The following is an 18,820-nucleotide window of genomic DNA, read 5'->3' on the forward strand; positions in this document are numbered from 1 at the left end:
ACGCGATATACTGACAACCTGGGGTGGGGGGTGGGGGGGAAGGACTTGCAAACAATCTTGAATTCAATTCTATTCTTAATAGGTTTCCTTCTTTTAGTGATACGGCTCTAGCAGTTCTGAAGGTGTGGGATATTGGAATTAGCAAGTAGATTCAATGTATTGACACTATTGGGCACAGGATTCTCACTGTGGAAAAAGTGTACAAATAGGAATTAATGAAGGCAAGGGGAAATTCCCTGGTGGTCCAGTGGTTAGGGCTCCACGCTTCCACTGCTGGGGCCAGGGTTTGATCCCTGGTCAGGGAACTAAGATCCTGCAAGCCACGTGGCACGACCAAAAACAAACACACACACACCAACATCCTTATCCTGATAATCTCTTTCTGTAGTTAGATAAAATTACTGTAATAATGTCTATTAAAAAATGCCTCTTTAAAAAAAAAAAAAAGGAAAGGAAAGGAAGAACCAGTGTGGAATTGGACTAGAACTCATGATATCTAAAATACACACCTTTCCCAGCTCAGACACTGAAAGGATCTACAAGCAATGAGCACACCTAGGGCCTGTATTTTGGGTTCTAAATACCATTTCCCACTAATAAGCAACCAGAACTCCTTGGAGAAATAAGGACCAGAGCTTCTTCATTGTAAAAAAAATGGCCAATTCCAAAGATGAGGGAATAAAGGTATGAGAATACCTTGCAGTGCTAGAAAAAAATTAAGTGCTCAAAAGACCAACAATATCCTTTTGATATTGAGGCAGATCAGGAACCAGCTTGAAGGTATTCCCACTGACCAAATCTCAGACTATGTGAACATCAAAAAAATTCTTAATCCATTGACTAAAAAGAGCTCATATTGATGACTACCAAGTAGGAAGATAAGATGATATGTATTAAGATTAGATTAGATAGACACACAGATGAACACAGACACCCAAATATAAATTAAAAATACAGTTGGCCCTCCATATCTGCCAATGCAGGGCCAGCCAATGCAGAACCCAGGGATACTCAGGGCCGATGGTACTACACCATTTTATATAAGGGACTTCAGCATCCTCCTATTTTGGCATCCTTGGAGGGGTCCTGGAACCAACCCTGAGGATACCAAGGGATGACTGTACATACATACATAAATACACACTGTGATATAAAAAACATTTTTGGTCTTGTCCCCAGTTCCTGGCACAGATCTCCTAAAACTTCTGGAATTTCCTGAATGATAGGAGTGTCTTTTGTCATTCATAACAAGCCGCTTTAGACCCTACCTGAATTTATGGCTAACAAGGTGACTCCTAGGTTTACAAAATTCTAATTTTTTCTTAAAAGCTTGAATTTTATCATTGGCAACAAATACTATCAACTGGTTTTCCTTAAAGTAACAGGCTCACTTCCCTTCTTTTCAAGAAAATATCTGCCAAATACCCCAGTCTGAATAACCAAATTTTGTCTATTAGTCATTCTTAAAAATAGAAATGATATGCCATATAAAAAGAGGCTAGTTCAGCTTAGAACTCAATCACACAGTGCTTTACCTTTAAAGGTATTTAATGCCACTTTACTTCATTAGGCAAAAGTGTTTTCCGAGTACTTCCCATTTCATCACACAGAATATTAAAAACACCCCCCAGGGTCAAGCTTCAATAAAATTAATATTTTACTGTTTCGTCATCTTAAGTGAAACTGTTTTCTATTTTTTTTTTTAAACTGTGAACGCATGGTTAGGATGAATACAGTAAACTACTAGTGCAGTTTGGTGCCACTGCCTTGATTCAGTATTAATACACCAGCAGTTTTCCCACCACTGCTTTTATACCAACAGTGCAAATGTAACAGAGTAGGGAAAAAGCAAATACTGTAATATTACAAAAACTGTTTTATCTTTGTAGACCTCTGAAAGGGGATGGGGACCCCCAAAGGACCACAGACCATACTGTGAGAAATGTTGCACTACAGCATATTTTATATTATAAATGTATGCTCTGAATGTTAGGTTACGCTACAAATCATTAAACAACTTCTAAAATGTTTCCTATTACAAAAGAAAACCAGATAAATACATTAGGTATAATTTTAAATTTGTTTACTGTTCTCTTAAATTTGAACACTGTAAAATTGTTTGTTAAATACAAACTATGTAACAAAAATCAAACTAACTTTCAACACTTGAGCATTTTTCTAACAAAATATTTTTAAATATTATTTAACTAAAAACATTTTCCACCTAAGTGTCTTAACACCTGTTTGTCTTTTCTTTAGTCATTTAACTTTTTAAAAAAAATCACCCTCACATAACTGTAAAATGTGTGTCCCTTCATAAAGCTGTATTATCATTCAGTGTCACATGAAACTTTTTTTTAAGTACACTGTTCAATACCTTCTCCCTGGAGAGGTTTTCCAAATATGAAGTTAGACCATTTATCTCTTTGTCCTTCTCTGCCAATTGAAGCTGAAGAGAGAAAGAAATTATCATTATTTTTCATCATCTACTCTCTCCTTACCCTTCAACAGTTAGTTCATACCATTCTATCAAAATAATTCCTATTACCATATCCATGTATTTTCCTTGTTCTTATTCTTTGACATCTCTGAATTACTTGTCATTATTGACTAACTTCCCTCACTCTTAAAGCTTCTCCCCTGGTTTATGTGAAACTGCACCAACACTGTCATCCTCTCATGCTCTTTTTTAAAAGTCTGCTTCTTCACCATTACAAATATAGGTATTCTCCAAAGTTTCTTCTTTGGCTTCTTCTCTCTACATTCTCTGTAAACTCCCTTTCTTCTATGCCTTCAACAATCATGCTTATATGAATAAATCACAAATATTAATTCATGTGCCACACTCTTTCCCAAGATCCAAATCTGCCTTTTTAATTGATGGGTAAACATGTTTTCACTGTTGTCCTTCTGCACTGTAAGGGTAAAATGTCCCAAACCTACTTTTCTACTTTTGTTAACTGATATTATTAATCTCAGAGCCCACTGTGATTGAAGCTAGGAAACTATATTAAACACTCCTTCTCCTCTTCCTCTACTTCTCAACATTTTCAGTTTCCAAGTCTTTCATTTATTCAACAACTACCCATTATTTGCCTATTACAGCATAAGCAGTATGTATACAAATAAAACTATTCTTCAATGGTTTTTCCCTAAGGCTTTCCTTGATAGATTCAATGGTAGGTGATTGGGGAAGGTATCCAAGGAGATGGCCTTTATCAATTCATTCTAAGAATATTTGTACCTAATTTTCTTACCTTCAAAAACCCTTCCCACCTGTAAATCCTCTCAGTGCTACCAAATTATTTTCATAAAGACCCACTCTGGTTGGGTCCCTTTTCTCCTAGAAAATTCTTAACAGCAAATAGCACCCACATTCCAGTTTAACTCCCCCCAAATCTGGCTTCAACCTATCTTTCACATCTATCTACTCCATCACAGATATTAAAGTCCTATTACTCAAGACTGTCACAGCTCCCAGATTATGCTCTCTACTTCTGATCTCCAAACCTGTAATGCTTTTCCATCTGTTTAGAAAGATGTTTCTTTTTTTCCCAGCTCTGTTTATCCTCCCCTCCTGTTCGGTCTTTTCACAGGTCTAGTTTCTCTGTAATATCTAACTCCTAAATATTCCATTGGAAACAGCCCTAAAGTACTTAGACTTACAGCTTATGTAGAACTTCATCACATTTTGCCTTGTCTCATGGTGTTTGTGTCTAAGCAGCACAAACTAAACAAAAAGCCAAGCACCGTTACCAGTTGTACAACCTTAAATATGCTGTTTAATCTCGATGCTAATTTTTATCATTAATGAAATAAAAATACTATTTAGCTTCCCATGGGTTTGAAAGATGATTACCTAGGTTGTGAATGTGAAAGAGTTTTGAATATCAAGATTACACTTCTAGCACTCCTTACTAGATTATAAACTCCTTAAGCATAGCATTGTGCCTTACTTATATGATCACCCACATAATAGCTAACATAGTGCTTTATATTTAATAGGCTTCAATAAATATTTACTAAATCATTTTTCCTAATCAATCTGCAAAAATAAACTTTCATATAAATTCAGTATTCATACTTTTTAATAATAACAGAAGTTCCCAGGCAATAAAAACAATATTCACAGTGATCCCAGGAACAATAACCTCATGAAATAAGTTTCAAAATTTCATTCTGACAGCAGATGAAAGTAAAAAAGGATCAAGCAGTTAAATTACCTTAGCCTGTACCAACCCAAACAAAGTAATTCTTGGTGCCTTTAAGAATGTTATATTTTAAAATTAGATTATAGGTACAATTAGCTATGACAGAGCAAATTTGAATCATTTAGAACTTCCAGGTCTTTAGTCACACACACAAAAAAATGCCAATTATACACACATGCACATACCTTAAAATACTTAAGATTACATTTTATTACTTAGAGGGAAAATGTCTTTCCACTTATTAATTAGCTAGACAGCCTACTAATTTTTTTGTCCAACATTTTTACAAATATCATTTACCATTCAGGCTTGTTTGTTGCCTAGTGTTAAACTGGCAAAAATAATCTTCATTAATTAAGACTGTATTGCTTACTCTGCAGTATCTCATTTAGGATCACAAGTAACACATTTTGGTGATAAATTTAAAAACCTTTACATAAATTTTTTAAATTACTGATCCTATCTTATTACACTCCCCAAAAAAACCACCAAGGCCCTAGAATAATTTTACAAACACATTCACAATTAAGTGAAAAAGGAATATGAAATGATCACTTTCATCTTAAAAACTAAGCATGATTTAAAGATATAATTTCAATAGCCATCTGAATCCACAAAATGAAAGCCACAATGGCAATGCATATGGGTATCTATTTTCTCAGTTCATAGTTAATGAACTGTATTCAACATAATACATAGTACATTTTTATCTATACACGAAAATACTATCCCAATTACCCATGTTGAAACTTTACGTTAGATTGACCAAATTATAGATAGCACATTTTCAAAAGTATCAGGTACTATGCCTCAAGTTATACGAATAGTAAACCTACTTTGTAATTCTCTTCTACTTCAGCTAGTTCTAGTTTCACATTTTCAGCAATTTTCACTTGTTCTTTCCATTTCAGCTCCATTTTTGCAAGTTCATCAGCATATTTATTGCATTTTGTTTTCTCATCCTAAATGAAATTAGTATAATTACCAAAAGATTTTAAATCCATATACAGCTAATATCTATACAAACATACTTGTGCTGAATGTTTATTATAACACTGTTGTAAAGGTATAAAAATTGAAATAACCAAAATGTCTGTCAGTGGAAGATTGGACAAATCATTTTATATCCATACAATGGAACAGAATATATTTATTGAAAAAGAACAAAGTGATCTAAAAATTGACAAGGAAAAATGGCAAGATACATTAATTGAAAATATCAAGTTGCAAAAACAGAATATATAGTATAATCCCATTTCTGCTTTAAAAGTTGTTTAACACAATTTTATATGATGTCTATGTAGTATATGTAGAAAAAATAAACCAAATTTATTTATTTTTTTTGGCCACATCACACAGCTAGTGGGATCTTAGTTCCCTGACCAGGGAATGAACCCAGGCCCTCGGCAGTGAAAGCTCGAAGTCCTAACCACTGGACTACCAGGGAATTCCATAAACCAAAATATTAATAGCCCTTATATCTGGGGATCAGGATCATAATGGTACTTTTTACCACCTTTATTCTTTATTTCTGTAACATCATAAGATTTCACAATAAGCACACATTACTTTTGCAAAGGACATAATAAAAATCACATATTTATAATGCTGTTGTTTCCATATATTAATAATTAAAACTCTGGGATTTCCTGATCAAGACAATCTTTAGATGGATTTCTTATACATTGCTCTTCTCTACAACCCAGAATGTTAAAAGAATGGAGTTTTAAAACATGACGAGGAACTTCCCCAGCGGTCCAGTGGTTAGGGCTCTGCGCTTCCACTGCAGAGGGCACAGGTTTGATCCCTGGTCAGGGAACTAAGATCCCACAAGCCATGCAACAAGACCAATAAAAAAAATTTTTTTAATTAAAAAAAAGAAAGAAAAGAAAAAATATATGCTATATGCTTTGAGCAATTCAATGGAGAAAAGTCCTTTCAACAAATAATGCTGGATCAATTAAATATCCTTACTATACACACCACACCTCACACCATAAACAAAAATAAACTTAAAAATGGTTAACAGGCCTAAAAGAACCTAAGACTACAAAACTTCTAGAAAACAAGAGAAAATCATTACAAGTTGGAGTAGTAAATATTTTCTTAGAACATACAAAGAACACATAAACAATAAATTGATAATCTGTACTTCAGCAAAACTGAAACTTTTTCTAAAAACACCATTAAGGAAATAAAAAGGCAAGCCACAGACTGGGAGAAAATATTTACCCCACATATCTGACAAAGGACTTGTATCTGGAATAAAGAACACTTACAACTCAATAATAATATGAACCAATTTTTAAAATGGCAGAAGATGAACTCACAATAAAAAGGAATAAACTATGAGAAGTAAGTCAGAAAGAGAAAAACAAATACCGTATGCTAACACATATATATGGAATCTAAAAAAAAAAGTCATGAAGAACCTAGGGGCAAGACAGGAATAAAGACGCAGACCTACTAGAGAATGGACTTGAGGACACGGGGAGGGGGAAGGGTAAGCTGGGACGAAGTGAGAGAGTGGCATGGACATATATACACTACCAAATGTAAAATAGATAGCTAGTGGGAAGCAGCCGCATAGCACAGGGAGATCAGCTCGGTGCTTTGTGACCACCTAGAGGGGTGGGATATGGAGGGTGGGAGGGAGGGAGACGCAAGAGGGAAGAGATATGGGGATATACGTATAACTGATTCACTTTGTTATAAAGCAGAAACTAACACACCATTGTAAAGCAATTATACTCCAATAAAGATGTTAAAATTTTTTTTAATAAATAAAATTTATTAAAAAAAACAAACAAAAAAAGGAATAAACTACCAATAATAAGCAACAATATAAACAAATCTCAAAATAACTGTGCTGAAAGGGGACAGGAAAAGAAGAACATACCATATGATTCCATTTATAGAAATGGTGCAGTGGTTAAGAATCCACCTGCCAATGCAGGGGACACGGGTTCGAGCCCTGGGCCGGGAAGATCCCACATGCCGCGGAGCAACTAAGCCCGCGAGCCACAACTACTAACAACTAGGGTGCGCGCCTAGAGCCCATGCTCCGCAACCTACAACGAAGAGTAGCCCCTGCTCGCCACAACTAGAGAAAGCCTGCGCACAGCAATGAAGACCCAATGCAGCCAAGATAAATAAATGAATAAATTTATCAAAAAAAAGAAAGAAAAAACACTGACACCAATAAAGATATTATATTTTTAAAAAAGACAGTAACGTAAAATATTTTAAGTTAATTACTATAATAATATATGAATTTCCTTACATGGCTCTAAAAATTATCCCTCTCCTCTCCACATGAACAGAGAAACACAAAAAATATTTAATTGAATGAACGAAAAACATACACAAAACATCTTTTCCTCTCTTCCCCAAATCAGGTACAAATAAGAAGCATTTTCCCTTTGTCCTTTAACTACCCCAGGAGTGAATACTACTAGGAAGTTGCAAAACTTATATGTCTGAATAATAGTTTAATATAATCAAAATAATACCGTAAAGGCAACCACTCATTTGGGTACCATTCCTTTTTTTCCACTTTACATATATAGTCACTTTAGGATGTGGTGAAAGTCTTTGCTATTATTACAGTAAGTGTAAAAAAGAATACTTCTTTTTTATGCAGTTCAAACATTTTTCATGTATCCTTATCAGAAGAAGAAGACAGACAATATCCAACCCCAACCTCAATTAATCACTTGCCCATTATCAAGAGAAGGACATCAGGGGAACAGAAAACAAAAGTTTTAGGATCGTGTTGTTGTTTTTTTTTTTTTTTGCCCATGCTGTGAAGCTTGTGAGATCTTAGTTCCCCGACCAGGGATCGAACCCTGGCCCACGGCAGTGAAAGTGCCGAATCCTAACCAGTGGACCACCAGGGAATTCCCAAGGATCGTGATTTTACACACATGCCTACATGAACAGGTACACAGAACAACCCCTACTTATCATCTCAAAAGTGAAACTAAATATCAGTATATGGGTATAAAAAAGAAACCCTCGGATACCCATCAATCAAAACAATAAGGATAAGCTAAGCCATTACATTTGATAAATCTTTCTCTTACAAGAGAGCTAGCTTACCTGCAAGAGTTGTTTACATTTATTATACTTTTCTGCAGCAATTTCTTTGGTCATTTCAGAGACTTGTCCCTTAGTTAGATTGTCAAAATCTACCTCAGCTATAACAAGGCAGAAAATTAAAAGATTATTAAAAATTATTTTGATCCTTGTATTATCTTCCTGGTCAGAATAACTTGAGGGTCACTATACTGTGAAATATAATAAATGGAATACTAAAGGAGAGAAACGTCTATTTGAAAACATCTATTCATATACCAAATAAACAGAGAAGGACAATATAAACATTAGATGAGAATTTTTTTTAATATTTTTTAATTTTAATTTTTTCATTCAAATTTTAAAAATCATTATTTTTTTAACTAGCTAAAAATAGTTCTAAAATGGCACAGAAATTGTTCTCTATATACTTAATAGATAAGATATATAGGAAAGCCATACTCTTTGAGAAAACATATTAAATCATTTTTCTAGTCCTTCACTACTATTCAATAAGTCTTTATTAAGTCAATATAACACCTTTCTTGGTACTACACAGGATATATAGAAATGGAAGGCAGGATCCTGTTCTACAGCAGTTGAATCTAAATATTTAATAGTATAGGAAACTTACAATACATTTAAAAAGTCTAAAACACCAATTGCCCCAGACACTACACAATTAAATATACTTTCATGCTCTAGTATTTATTTTTGTTATTGTCAAATCTTTAACAAATGGTGAAAAAAAGACATTAGGACAAGTGAAAACCTAGAGTTAATTTAAATTTTCATGTTGTTCATGTATTCACTATGTCTCTCTAATCTGTTCTGTAAGTTAATAAACTCATAAAATATTTAACTTATCCACCAACAGGTACATTAATGAGGAAAGTACCCTAATGATCCAAAGCAGCCAAAACAAAACAAAAACAAAAACAAAAAAAAGGCAAGAAAGAGAGAAATATGAATAGAATTAAAGGGATTTTTAAGTTTTTCCCCACAGAATTGTACAATTAGTGCCATAAATGGTTCAGAATTCCACAGTGTTAGAATATTAATTAAAAATTCAATTCTTGGCTCTCTTCCTATAGATCAAATACTATAAGCATTTGCACTTACAAACACCAGCTCATTTGATTAACCATGCTCACGAAGATAAATACTAGTTCACACTCACATTTTGTATATTCACCACATGCATGACTGACTTTTAGACCTTTACTTTCCCTTTGCCTCAATCCCTCACTTAGAAGGATTTTTTTAAAACCTCCCTAAAATTCTGACACATGGAACAGGCAGTATAAATGAGTATAAATACTTTTCAAGGCAGGACACTTCATACAAAAAGTCTAAAAGATTTTTACCTGTAGAAGGTGGTGGCTTTACATCAAGAGTAGAGGCAGTAGTAGCTGGGTCTGTGTTTATTGAGGCATCATTCACTTTCTGCTGACTCCCAATTTTCTTTGTGAAGACACTATTGTTATTAGCCTATTCAAAATGTTAACAATCAATGGTTAAATGAGTTACATTTCCCTCCTTCAGCAACCATGTATCATATAAATAAATCCTGAAAAGTCCACAAAGCTGCTGCTGTCTTAAAGGCCAACAAAGACTAAAGTTACACACATCACTTTACTAACTGACCTAAATGTTACAAAACAGAACATTTTATTTCTCCAACAAATAAAAATTCCAGATTTAAAAAAAATTATCACTACAATATTAGGCCAGTAATGTGAAATGAAGCAGAGAGAAATTATATTCAAAGGGTATAACATTATAAATTTGATTTGTAAACAAAAATATTGATAAAGGAATTATTTTACTGTGATGAATTCAATTATTCTTACTGATTGGTCTGAAAGTTTGTTTATTTGTTTTTGGAGCCTCTGGCATTCCTTGAATTTTTCTTTATAATGATCTGCTGCCATCTGAAGACGCAGTTTCAGATCTTCAACTTCTCTTCTCAGTTCGTGTTCCAGTGTATCAGTCTTTTCCTAAGAGAGAAATAAACTCTTCCTCTAAGAGAAACATAAAAATCTCATATCTCATAATGTAGTAGTAAATCCAACTTTCTTTTCACTTTTTTCTTTCTGGCTCTTAATTTTTATTTGTTTTGCAGTTTTGGCTACAGAGTCACATTAGGTCTCCTAACAAATCCAGCTTTATAGTCCTAGGACTAAGGTTCATTAAAAAACAAACAAACAAACAAAAACAAAACACTTGAAAAGAATATTCTATCTCCTGAGAAGCAAGCATACCCTGTTAAATAACCATAGTACCATTTTATGCAGCTAGTAAATAAGAAATTCTAAACAAAGCAATATATACCTCATATCAGAAAGTTTAATTAACAATAATAGAGCAGTTTTTACTAACGATTAGGAATTTGCTTACAGAAGTTTTTCTTAAAGCCTGCATTAATTTCAACCCAAGAAGTTACAATGACTAAACAAAATGAATGGCAATTTAAAATTCTGTGACCAGGAATGTGACCTCAATTATTTTAACATAACTCATTCTCTTTCATAAGTTTATCGTCAGTTTTTGACTAAAATGGAAATTCAAAATTAACCCGCTTTACCTGGTCTTTTCTCACAGCACTTAGTTTAAGCTCTGCCACTGCATCAGCTAACTGCTTTTTCACTCTCTCATTTTCCAAGCGTGCAGTGTGCAGATCTGCCATCGTCTTATCCCGCACATTTACAGCATCGCTAAGTTCTTTAGCCAGAAAGACAGCTTCTTGCCGAGTTGCCTGAACCTGTTCCTCTGCTTTACGAAGTTGCTCCTTGAAGAAAACTGTATCTTCCTGAAGAAAGGCAGATAAATATATTTGTAATTAAACCATTCAAGTAAAAAACAGAAGCAGAAACAATATATTTATTCCTATTTCAACAGATCTAAAATTTTAAATTAAATATTGCTTTTCTATTCATGACTTAAAGTATGTATGTCTATAAAAAATTTAAGATGTGACTTTGTTTTAGAGACCCCCATATAACAACCCTATGCATCACTACTATCACTTTATACGTGACAAAACTGAAGTACAGGAAGTCAGGCAACATAACCAATGCTTAGCTAAATAGGGACTCGAATGGAAGCTTCTGTCCCCCAGAATCTCTCCAGCTAGAACTACTGACCCTCATTTTTTATGATAAGCAATAAAAATAATTACAAAAACTTCTTTGTAACTCCAAAAATGTTGGTTAAAAAAATGTTTCCTATGATCTAACCTAAAACATATCCAATATAATATTAATATACCATTACATATTACTATGAAAACATAGCACACTTTTTAGTTCTAAAAGAAAAATATTGATATGCAAATAGCAAAGATGAGGCCCTGGGAAAATGAAAAATAATTAGCACCTCTTACCAAACCTAGAAGTATCTTTAAAAAGTTAAAATTGCCATGATAGGGCTTCCCTGGTGGCGCAGTGGTTAAGAATCTGCCTGCCATTGCAGGGGACACGGGTTCGAGCCCTGATCTGGGAAGATCCCACATGCTGCAGAGCAACTAAGCCCGTGCGCCACAACTACTGAGCCTGCGTGCCTGGAGCCCGTGCTCCGCAACAAGAGAAGCCACCCCAAGAAGAAGCCCGCACACCGCAACGAAGAGTAGCCCTCGCTCGCTGCAACTAGAGAAAGCCCACGCACAGCAACAAAGACCCAACAAAGCCAAATAAATAAATAAATAAATTTATAAAAAATAAAATAAAATAAAAATTGCCATGATAAAATTATTTCCTTTAATATTAAACAGACATTATGAGCTCAATAAATCTAGTTTATTCAACATTTGGATTTTTATCTCTGTATTAGAAATAGTGTAAACTCAAAAAGTGCAACCCATTCGCGGTTTTTAAATTGTTAGCTCCTTAGAAGGAAATGTAAATGATTATTTATGTAATGCTGGGGTGAAGAAAATCTTTCTAAGTATAACATTAATAGAGCTAATATATAAATGTTATCAGCTTCTATATGTCAGAAGGGAAAAAAGCAAAAAAGAGAACTAGAAGAAAATTATTTGTAATATATTCCAAAAATGTATAATACTCTGATATAAATAGATGTTCTAATCAATAAGAAATGGAATAATTTTAAACCAAAAAAGAAAAAAAAACCCGAAAAAGGAAAAATATGGAGAAAGGCATGAACATGAAATTTCTTTAAAATAAACGGCTATTATACATAGAAAAAATATTCAACTAAAATATTCAAATAAAGAAGGTAAAACAAATACCATTCATCCTCTTTCAAGCTAACAAAGACTGAAAAAAAGTAATGCTCTAATATTTGGATGGTTTAGGAAAACTGGCACATTTACAAACATGTGGGCTCATATAATTTATAAGTGGTAACCATTCTTATCAGATTTTTGAAACAATCATCAACACCTTTCAAAAGCACATGGCTTTTGATCTATCAATTTTATTTTCATGAGTTTCTGATTAAAGAGTATGGACATAAGTTTAGTTTTGCAGGGTTAGTTTTGCAGGGATCCAGTAAAATATTAAGATTATGAAAAATTATTAAAAATCAAATGTCTAAACGGGAATTTATTATAAATAAACTATGATATATCCTCCACACAATGAAAGTCTATGAAACCATTACTAGCAGCAGTAATATGTCATACCCTGTTGATACATTAATTTTTTTGAAAGGCAATTTGAAAATAACTGAAAATTTAAACATTCAACCTGGCAATTGCACTTTGAGGAATTTATTCTACAGATTTATACACATGCTTAGATATCTGTACAAGAATGTTTACTGCCATCATGCTTATAATACCTAAGGGTTGTACACTAAAACTAAAAACAATTGCACACTACACAGCTGTTAAATAAAAGGAGAGATACTACACAGCTGTTTTTTTTTTTTGGCCTCACGGCTTGCAGGATCTTAGTTCCAGGGATCGAACCCAGGACCCCAGCAGTGGAAGCATGGAGTCTTAACTACTGGATCACCAGGGAACTCCCTACAAAGCTGTTCTAATGATTGAGGAAGACCTGTATGTGTACTCATACTGCAAGATGTCTAGACGTTCCATAAATTTTTTAAAAGTTTTTGTAACACTATATTCTCATATTTGTTAAAATATAAATATTGTATGTACATTCACAGATTTCTAGTAAAATTTAAAATTCTATAATAATATATCTGGGAAATGATATGGGTTACTTTTACCTTGTACCCTCACATACTACTCGAATTTTTTTATAACCATGATTTTTGTATTGCTTTTATAATTTTTTAAAAAGTTTTAACAACCAGGTGTCACTTTCTCCAGGTATTTCTATACCTATGCTTTCCTCACAGAAGTCTTGCTTAATAAGTAGCATCTTATTAAATAACAAATAAATAATCAAACACGCTTTTCACCTTCCCATTTGCATCTGCTATATTCAATACCCTAAAAAGTAACTTGGGTCTTAATCATTAATTCTAAATATCATGCACATCTGATGTTTTAAGTGTTACATTAACTGTACCTGAGTGTATTTATTAGCAAACTACTAAAAACCAAATAATACTCCATCCATAAAAGTTAATGAATAAATCAAGGTAAATCTAAACAATGTAGTATTACACAGCCATTTTTTTAAAAATTAGGAAGATCTCTATGAACTGCTAGGGAATGATTTTCAGTCTATATTGTTCAATGAAAAAAAAGCAAAGTGAAAAGGAGTATAAATAGCATGGCACTTTTAAGAAAGAAGGGGATAGAGAAGGGTGTGTGCGTGCACACACATACACCAAGCTTATTTTTGCAAAAACAAACATAAGAAGAAAAAACTGAAAACTAATGAAAATGTTTACCTATGGGTACAGGTAAGAAAGGAGTTTCTTAGGGAAGAGTATATTTTTTTGTTTCATTTTGACTTGTGAATGATACAACTATTTTACATATTCAAAAAATAAAATTAAAGGAAAATGTTAGGAGAAAACAAAAAAAACTGAACTGTATTACAAATTCATAACATAAATATGTTAAAAAAATTAATTCAAGTAACCTTTGAACATGGTACTCTGTACATCCTTAGTGAAATATATTCTAAGATAAAAGAGCTGGAAAAGATCTTATTTAGTAGACATACTGTTGGAAGTGGCATTGATATAATAATTCTGAAACTACTGGTATGTATAGCTGGTTAGAAAACATGAATAGATATAATGTTTTGTAGACAAGGGTTCTCACACTGGGAGAAGAGATACATAAATATGTAATGGAGGAAGATAAGGAAGAACCCTAGGAGATACTGAATTTGAACTGGAGATATCAATATAAATTTAAGACTTAAAATGTCTGTCTATTGAAAGTGCTAAGTAGCAAAAGGATCCAGTTCTTGGCTTCAAAATACCCTTCTCTAATGAAAAAAATCAGGCTCTTTGGAGAAATGGGTAATACCAGATCTGGGGCAGAACCTAAAACTGTAATACACAGTTCTACCACAAAACAAGGAAGTATTCAAAGCATTAGGGGGACATATCAGAAAGACACAAGAGCAGGTTTGAGAAGGTTCCCCCCTAGCTAACTATAGGACAATTTGAGTATGAAAAAGAATAATGATGATGTATAACAGGGGTCCCCAACTCCCGGCCACAGACCATTAGCAGTCCAAGGCCTGTCAGGAACCGGGCCACACAGCAGGAGGTGAGCGGCAGGCAAGCGAGCGAAGCTTCATCTGTATTTACAGTCACTCCCCATCGCTCGCATTACCACCTGAGCTCTGCCTCCTGTCAGATCAGCAGCAGCATTAGCTTCTCATAGGAGTGCGAACCCTACTGTGAACTGCGCATGTGAGGGATCTAGGTTGCATGCTCCTTATGAGAATCTAATGCCTGATGATCTGAGGTGGAGCTGAGGCGCTGATGGTAGCTCTGGGGAGTGGCTGCAAATACAGATTATCATTAGCAGAGAGGTTTGACTGCAAAGACACCACAATAAATCAACTGCTTGCAGACTCATATCAAAACCCTATCAGTGCGTGGCAAGTGACAATGAAGCTGCATCTTACAGAGTAGACTGGACATAAGCAACACACTTCAGGTGTCACTGTCTCCCATCACCCCCAGATGGGACCATCTAGCTGCAAGAAAACAAGCTCAGGGCTCCCACTGATTCTGCATTATGGTGAGCTGTATAATTATTTCATTATATATTACAGTGTAATAATAATAGAAATAAAGTGCACAACAAATGTAATGTGCTTGAATCAGCCCAAAACCATCCCCACCCCACCCCGCGGAGGAAAAACTGTCTTCCATGAAACCGGTCTCTGGTGCCAAAAAGGTTGGGGACTGTTGATGTACAATATACTGAACAAAAAAGAATCAGAGTCTATAGTGATATAAAAAAAGGGGAGAGGGCAACAGGGAACCACCTCATTATAATAAAAGAATACCTACTAATAAACATAAAAGGTATGACAGAATTTTTAAAATCACCATTTTGCAATCATTAATTTAATAACTGAGGCAGGTAAGGATCATCAAGGGATAAAAAACACTGGGTCAAAGAGTATTGGGGAGTAGGATGTTCACATGATCTCGAAGTATTACCCCACAGATTACTCAATAATCACAAAGAGAGAAAGGCACCAATATATGGAGAGACAACCAGACATAACTTTAAACACATGATTAAACCTAATAATATCAGCAAGAATGGAATTGATATTACATGACTTTTGATGTGATTGCACCAGAATATACAAAACATCCTCTACACCTTTTCTTGCCAAAAATCTTTGACCTGAATCTAGTCATGAGGAAACAGACAAATCTAGATTATGAAATATACTCTCAGACAAGCCTGAATTCTTAAAAAATATCAATGTCATAAAAGACAAATGGTATAGGGACACTGTTCTAGATCAGAGCAGACCAAGAACACAACAATAATCATTAATGTGTGATCTCTGACTACCAGGGATCAAGCAATTTTAAAGGTTATACAGGGCTTCCCTGGTGGCGCAGTGGTTAAGAATCCACCTGCCAATGCAGGGGACATGGGTCCAAGCCCTGGTCCGGGAAGATCGCACATGCCGCAGAACAACTAAGTCCGTGCGCCACAACTACTGAGACTGCGCTCTAGAGCCCACAAGCCACAACTACTGAGCCCGCGTGCCACAACTACTGAGCCCGCGTGCCACAACTACTGAAGCTCGTGTGCCTAGAGCCCGTGCTCCACAACGAGAGAAGCCACCGCAATGAGAAGCCTGCGCACCGCAACGAAGAGTAGCCCCCTCTCGCCGCAACTAGAGAAAGCCCACGTGCAGCAACGGAGACTCAATACAGCCAAAAATAAATAAATAAAATAAATAAATTTATAAAAAAAAAAAAGAAAGCAAAAGCAAAAATACATGTGGGACAATTTGAATGTGGACTAAAACTATATACCAGCATGAATATTATCATATCAATATAAAATTCCTTAGATGTCATAATGGTATTACTGTTATACAGAAGAATGTACTTGTTAATAAGAGAGACATGCTAAAGTATTTAGAGTGAAATGTCATAATGCCTGCAACTGACTTTCAAATGGCTGGGGTGGGGAGGAGAAGGCATATAAATGGGGGAGATAAAGATAGCAAAATATTTAAGGATATATATGTATTCATTTTTCTGTTCTTTCAACTCTTCTATAAGTTTGAACTTTTTCCAAAAAAGAAGCTGGGGGAGGAAAGATTAAAAATAAAAACGACCACACTGTATACGTTTAATAGAGATAATATTTTACAATCTTCAAATACATTATTGCAAAAGTACTTACCTTAGTTGAGGTTGTAAGCAAGAAAGCCCTTTGTAGATTCTCCTTTTCAGCCAAACAGAACTGCAGTCTGCTAATCTCTTCTTTGAAATGAGTAATCATGTTTTCTTTGTTCCCATCTAAATTCTTTAAAGTCTGGACCTCTGACACAAGCTTGGTATTTTCTATTTCTGTATTCTTCAAATGTACCTGAAACAGTGCTTGAAAATGTCAAGAATATTCTTTCTAACTCTATAACCTAAGTTACTCAAAGTTTAAAATATTACTATTTATCTCTAACCCAAATATGATCCAAGAGAAGGGAAGACTCACTAGACGAGAAGTCAGGAGACCCAAATTCTGCCAAATGACTAGCCAAGTATGTGGGAGCAGAACACAGCTTTTCTGAGTTTTGTTGTTGTTGTGTTAGTTTTCCAAAGAGATTAATTCTAAGGTCTAACACTACCTGATCTCTGAAGTCTTTTCCTTTGATGATTTTAAGTTAGTTCTCTTTAAAATTACAAATGAACTTAGTTGTTCTTTTGCGGAAACATTATGTTACAGGCATATTCATATATAAAGGCATGACCAGATTCTGGAAAACTAAAGGAATACATTCAAGAACATCTTAAGCAATTCAATTTTTTGCTTATGAAAAAATACTATGTCATTTACTTCCTGTGTGCCTAAAAATATATTTGTTGATTAATTAACCCAACTATATTGATTTTTCCAGGAACTTTGGCTGCTGTTGCTCATAGCATATATACAAATCAAATTCCATAACTGAAATTATAAAGAGTACAAGTATCTGGTTTCCACTATAAAGAGTATCTTGCTTTGGTTAAGAGCATCAAAGAGAAATGAATTAACATACTTCTTGCACTTTACTCTTTAAATGTATGGAATGCTGAAGACTAATTCCTGTTCACAAGGATAGAATATAACTCCAGATAATCTAAAGGCATCAGCAGCCAAGACCTTTGCAGCATCACTTTAAAAACACTACCCAATTTTCATAATCATCAGCTCATGAAAGCATGTTTTACCAACCCCTCTAAATTCTGTTAGGCCAGGGATGGGTCACATGATCCAACAGGGGTTACAGGAGAGAGGCAAAGGAAACTATTTGGTTACTCATGAGAACAATTTGAAAGGGAAAGTGTTTCTAAGATTAACAGTATAGTAGGTCTTATCACACTTGGTAAGTGGAATCTCCTTGCCAAAAAAACACGCAACAAAAATCCCTAGGGAAGTTTTACTTCCAATTTTCGGGATACATGCATATAAATGAAATACTGTTCAGGACAGTGGGAGGTTGGGAGAGAGTGTATTCAAATGGAAATTTCAGAGTCACTTTGATCCCAACTGCTAATTCTTACAGAAAACAGGCGATATTAGCACACTGTAAAAGAATAAACCCCCTAGACACCTCGTTCTTTCCCTTCCTCCCTCCCAAGTCTTATGCAAAGGACTCGTCATTCAGGTGTACAACAGAGACACACAAAATCTTTGCAGAAAGTAAGAAAAAAGGAATATAAGGAATAAATAATTTAGAGCAGTAAAAGAAAAATAAATTCTGGATTTACCCTAAAATGTACTTGTCAACCCTCTACAAAACATTGGAAGTACTGTTTCTCAGGATAGAAGAGAGAAAAGAAAGGCAGGATGGAAAGGTGACAGCTTCAGGGAAAAGTTTTCCTCTTTCCAAAATAAGTCATTCTAATTATCATTACACCTCTCAAGCATCAAACCAGGTAAG

General features: G+C 34.5%; 1 protein-coding gene across 4 annotated transcripts in view; it reads right to left on the minus strand.

The window, feature by feature from the left end:
- Nucleotides 1-18,820, minus strand: part of TAX1BP1 (Tax1 binding protein 1) — a 92,496-nt gene that overhangs the window by 23,805 nt on the left and 49,871 nt on the right. For all 4 annotated transcript variants that reach the window (XM_036864574.1, XM_036864573.1, XM_036864572.1 and 1 more), the window contains exons 8-14: nt 17,083-17,268; nt 10,876-11,100; nt 10,142-10,288; nt 9,656-9,779; nt 8,313-8,410; nt 5,048-5,173; nt 2,378-2,449 (exon numbers count right to left, since the gene is read on the minus strand). In XM_036864574.1, the coding sequence (XP_036720469.1) occupies nt 2,378-2,449; nt 5,048-5,173; nt 8,313-8,410; nt 9,656-9,779; nt 10,142-10,288; nt 10,876-11,100; nt 17,083-17,268 (978 nt within the window). The remainder of the gene's footprint in view (nt 1-2,377; nt 2,450-5,047; nt 5,174-8,312; nt 8,411-9,655; nt 9,780-10,141; nt 10,289-10,875; nt 11,101-17,082; nt 17,269-18,820) is intronic.

This window comes from Balaenoptera musculus, chromosome 9, assembly GCF_009873245.2.
Source record: "Balaenoptera musculus isolate JJ_BM4_2016_0621 chromosome 9, mBalMus1.pri.v3, whole genome shotgun sequence".
NCBI lineage: Eukaryota > Metazoa > Chordata > Mammalia > Artiodactyla > Balaenopteridae > Balaenoptera > Balaenoptera musculus.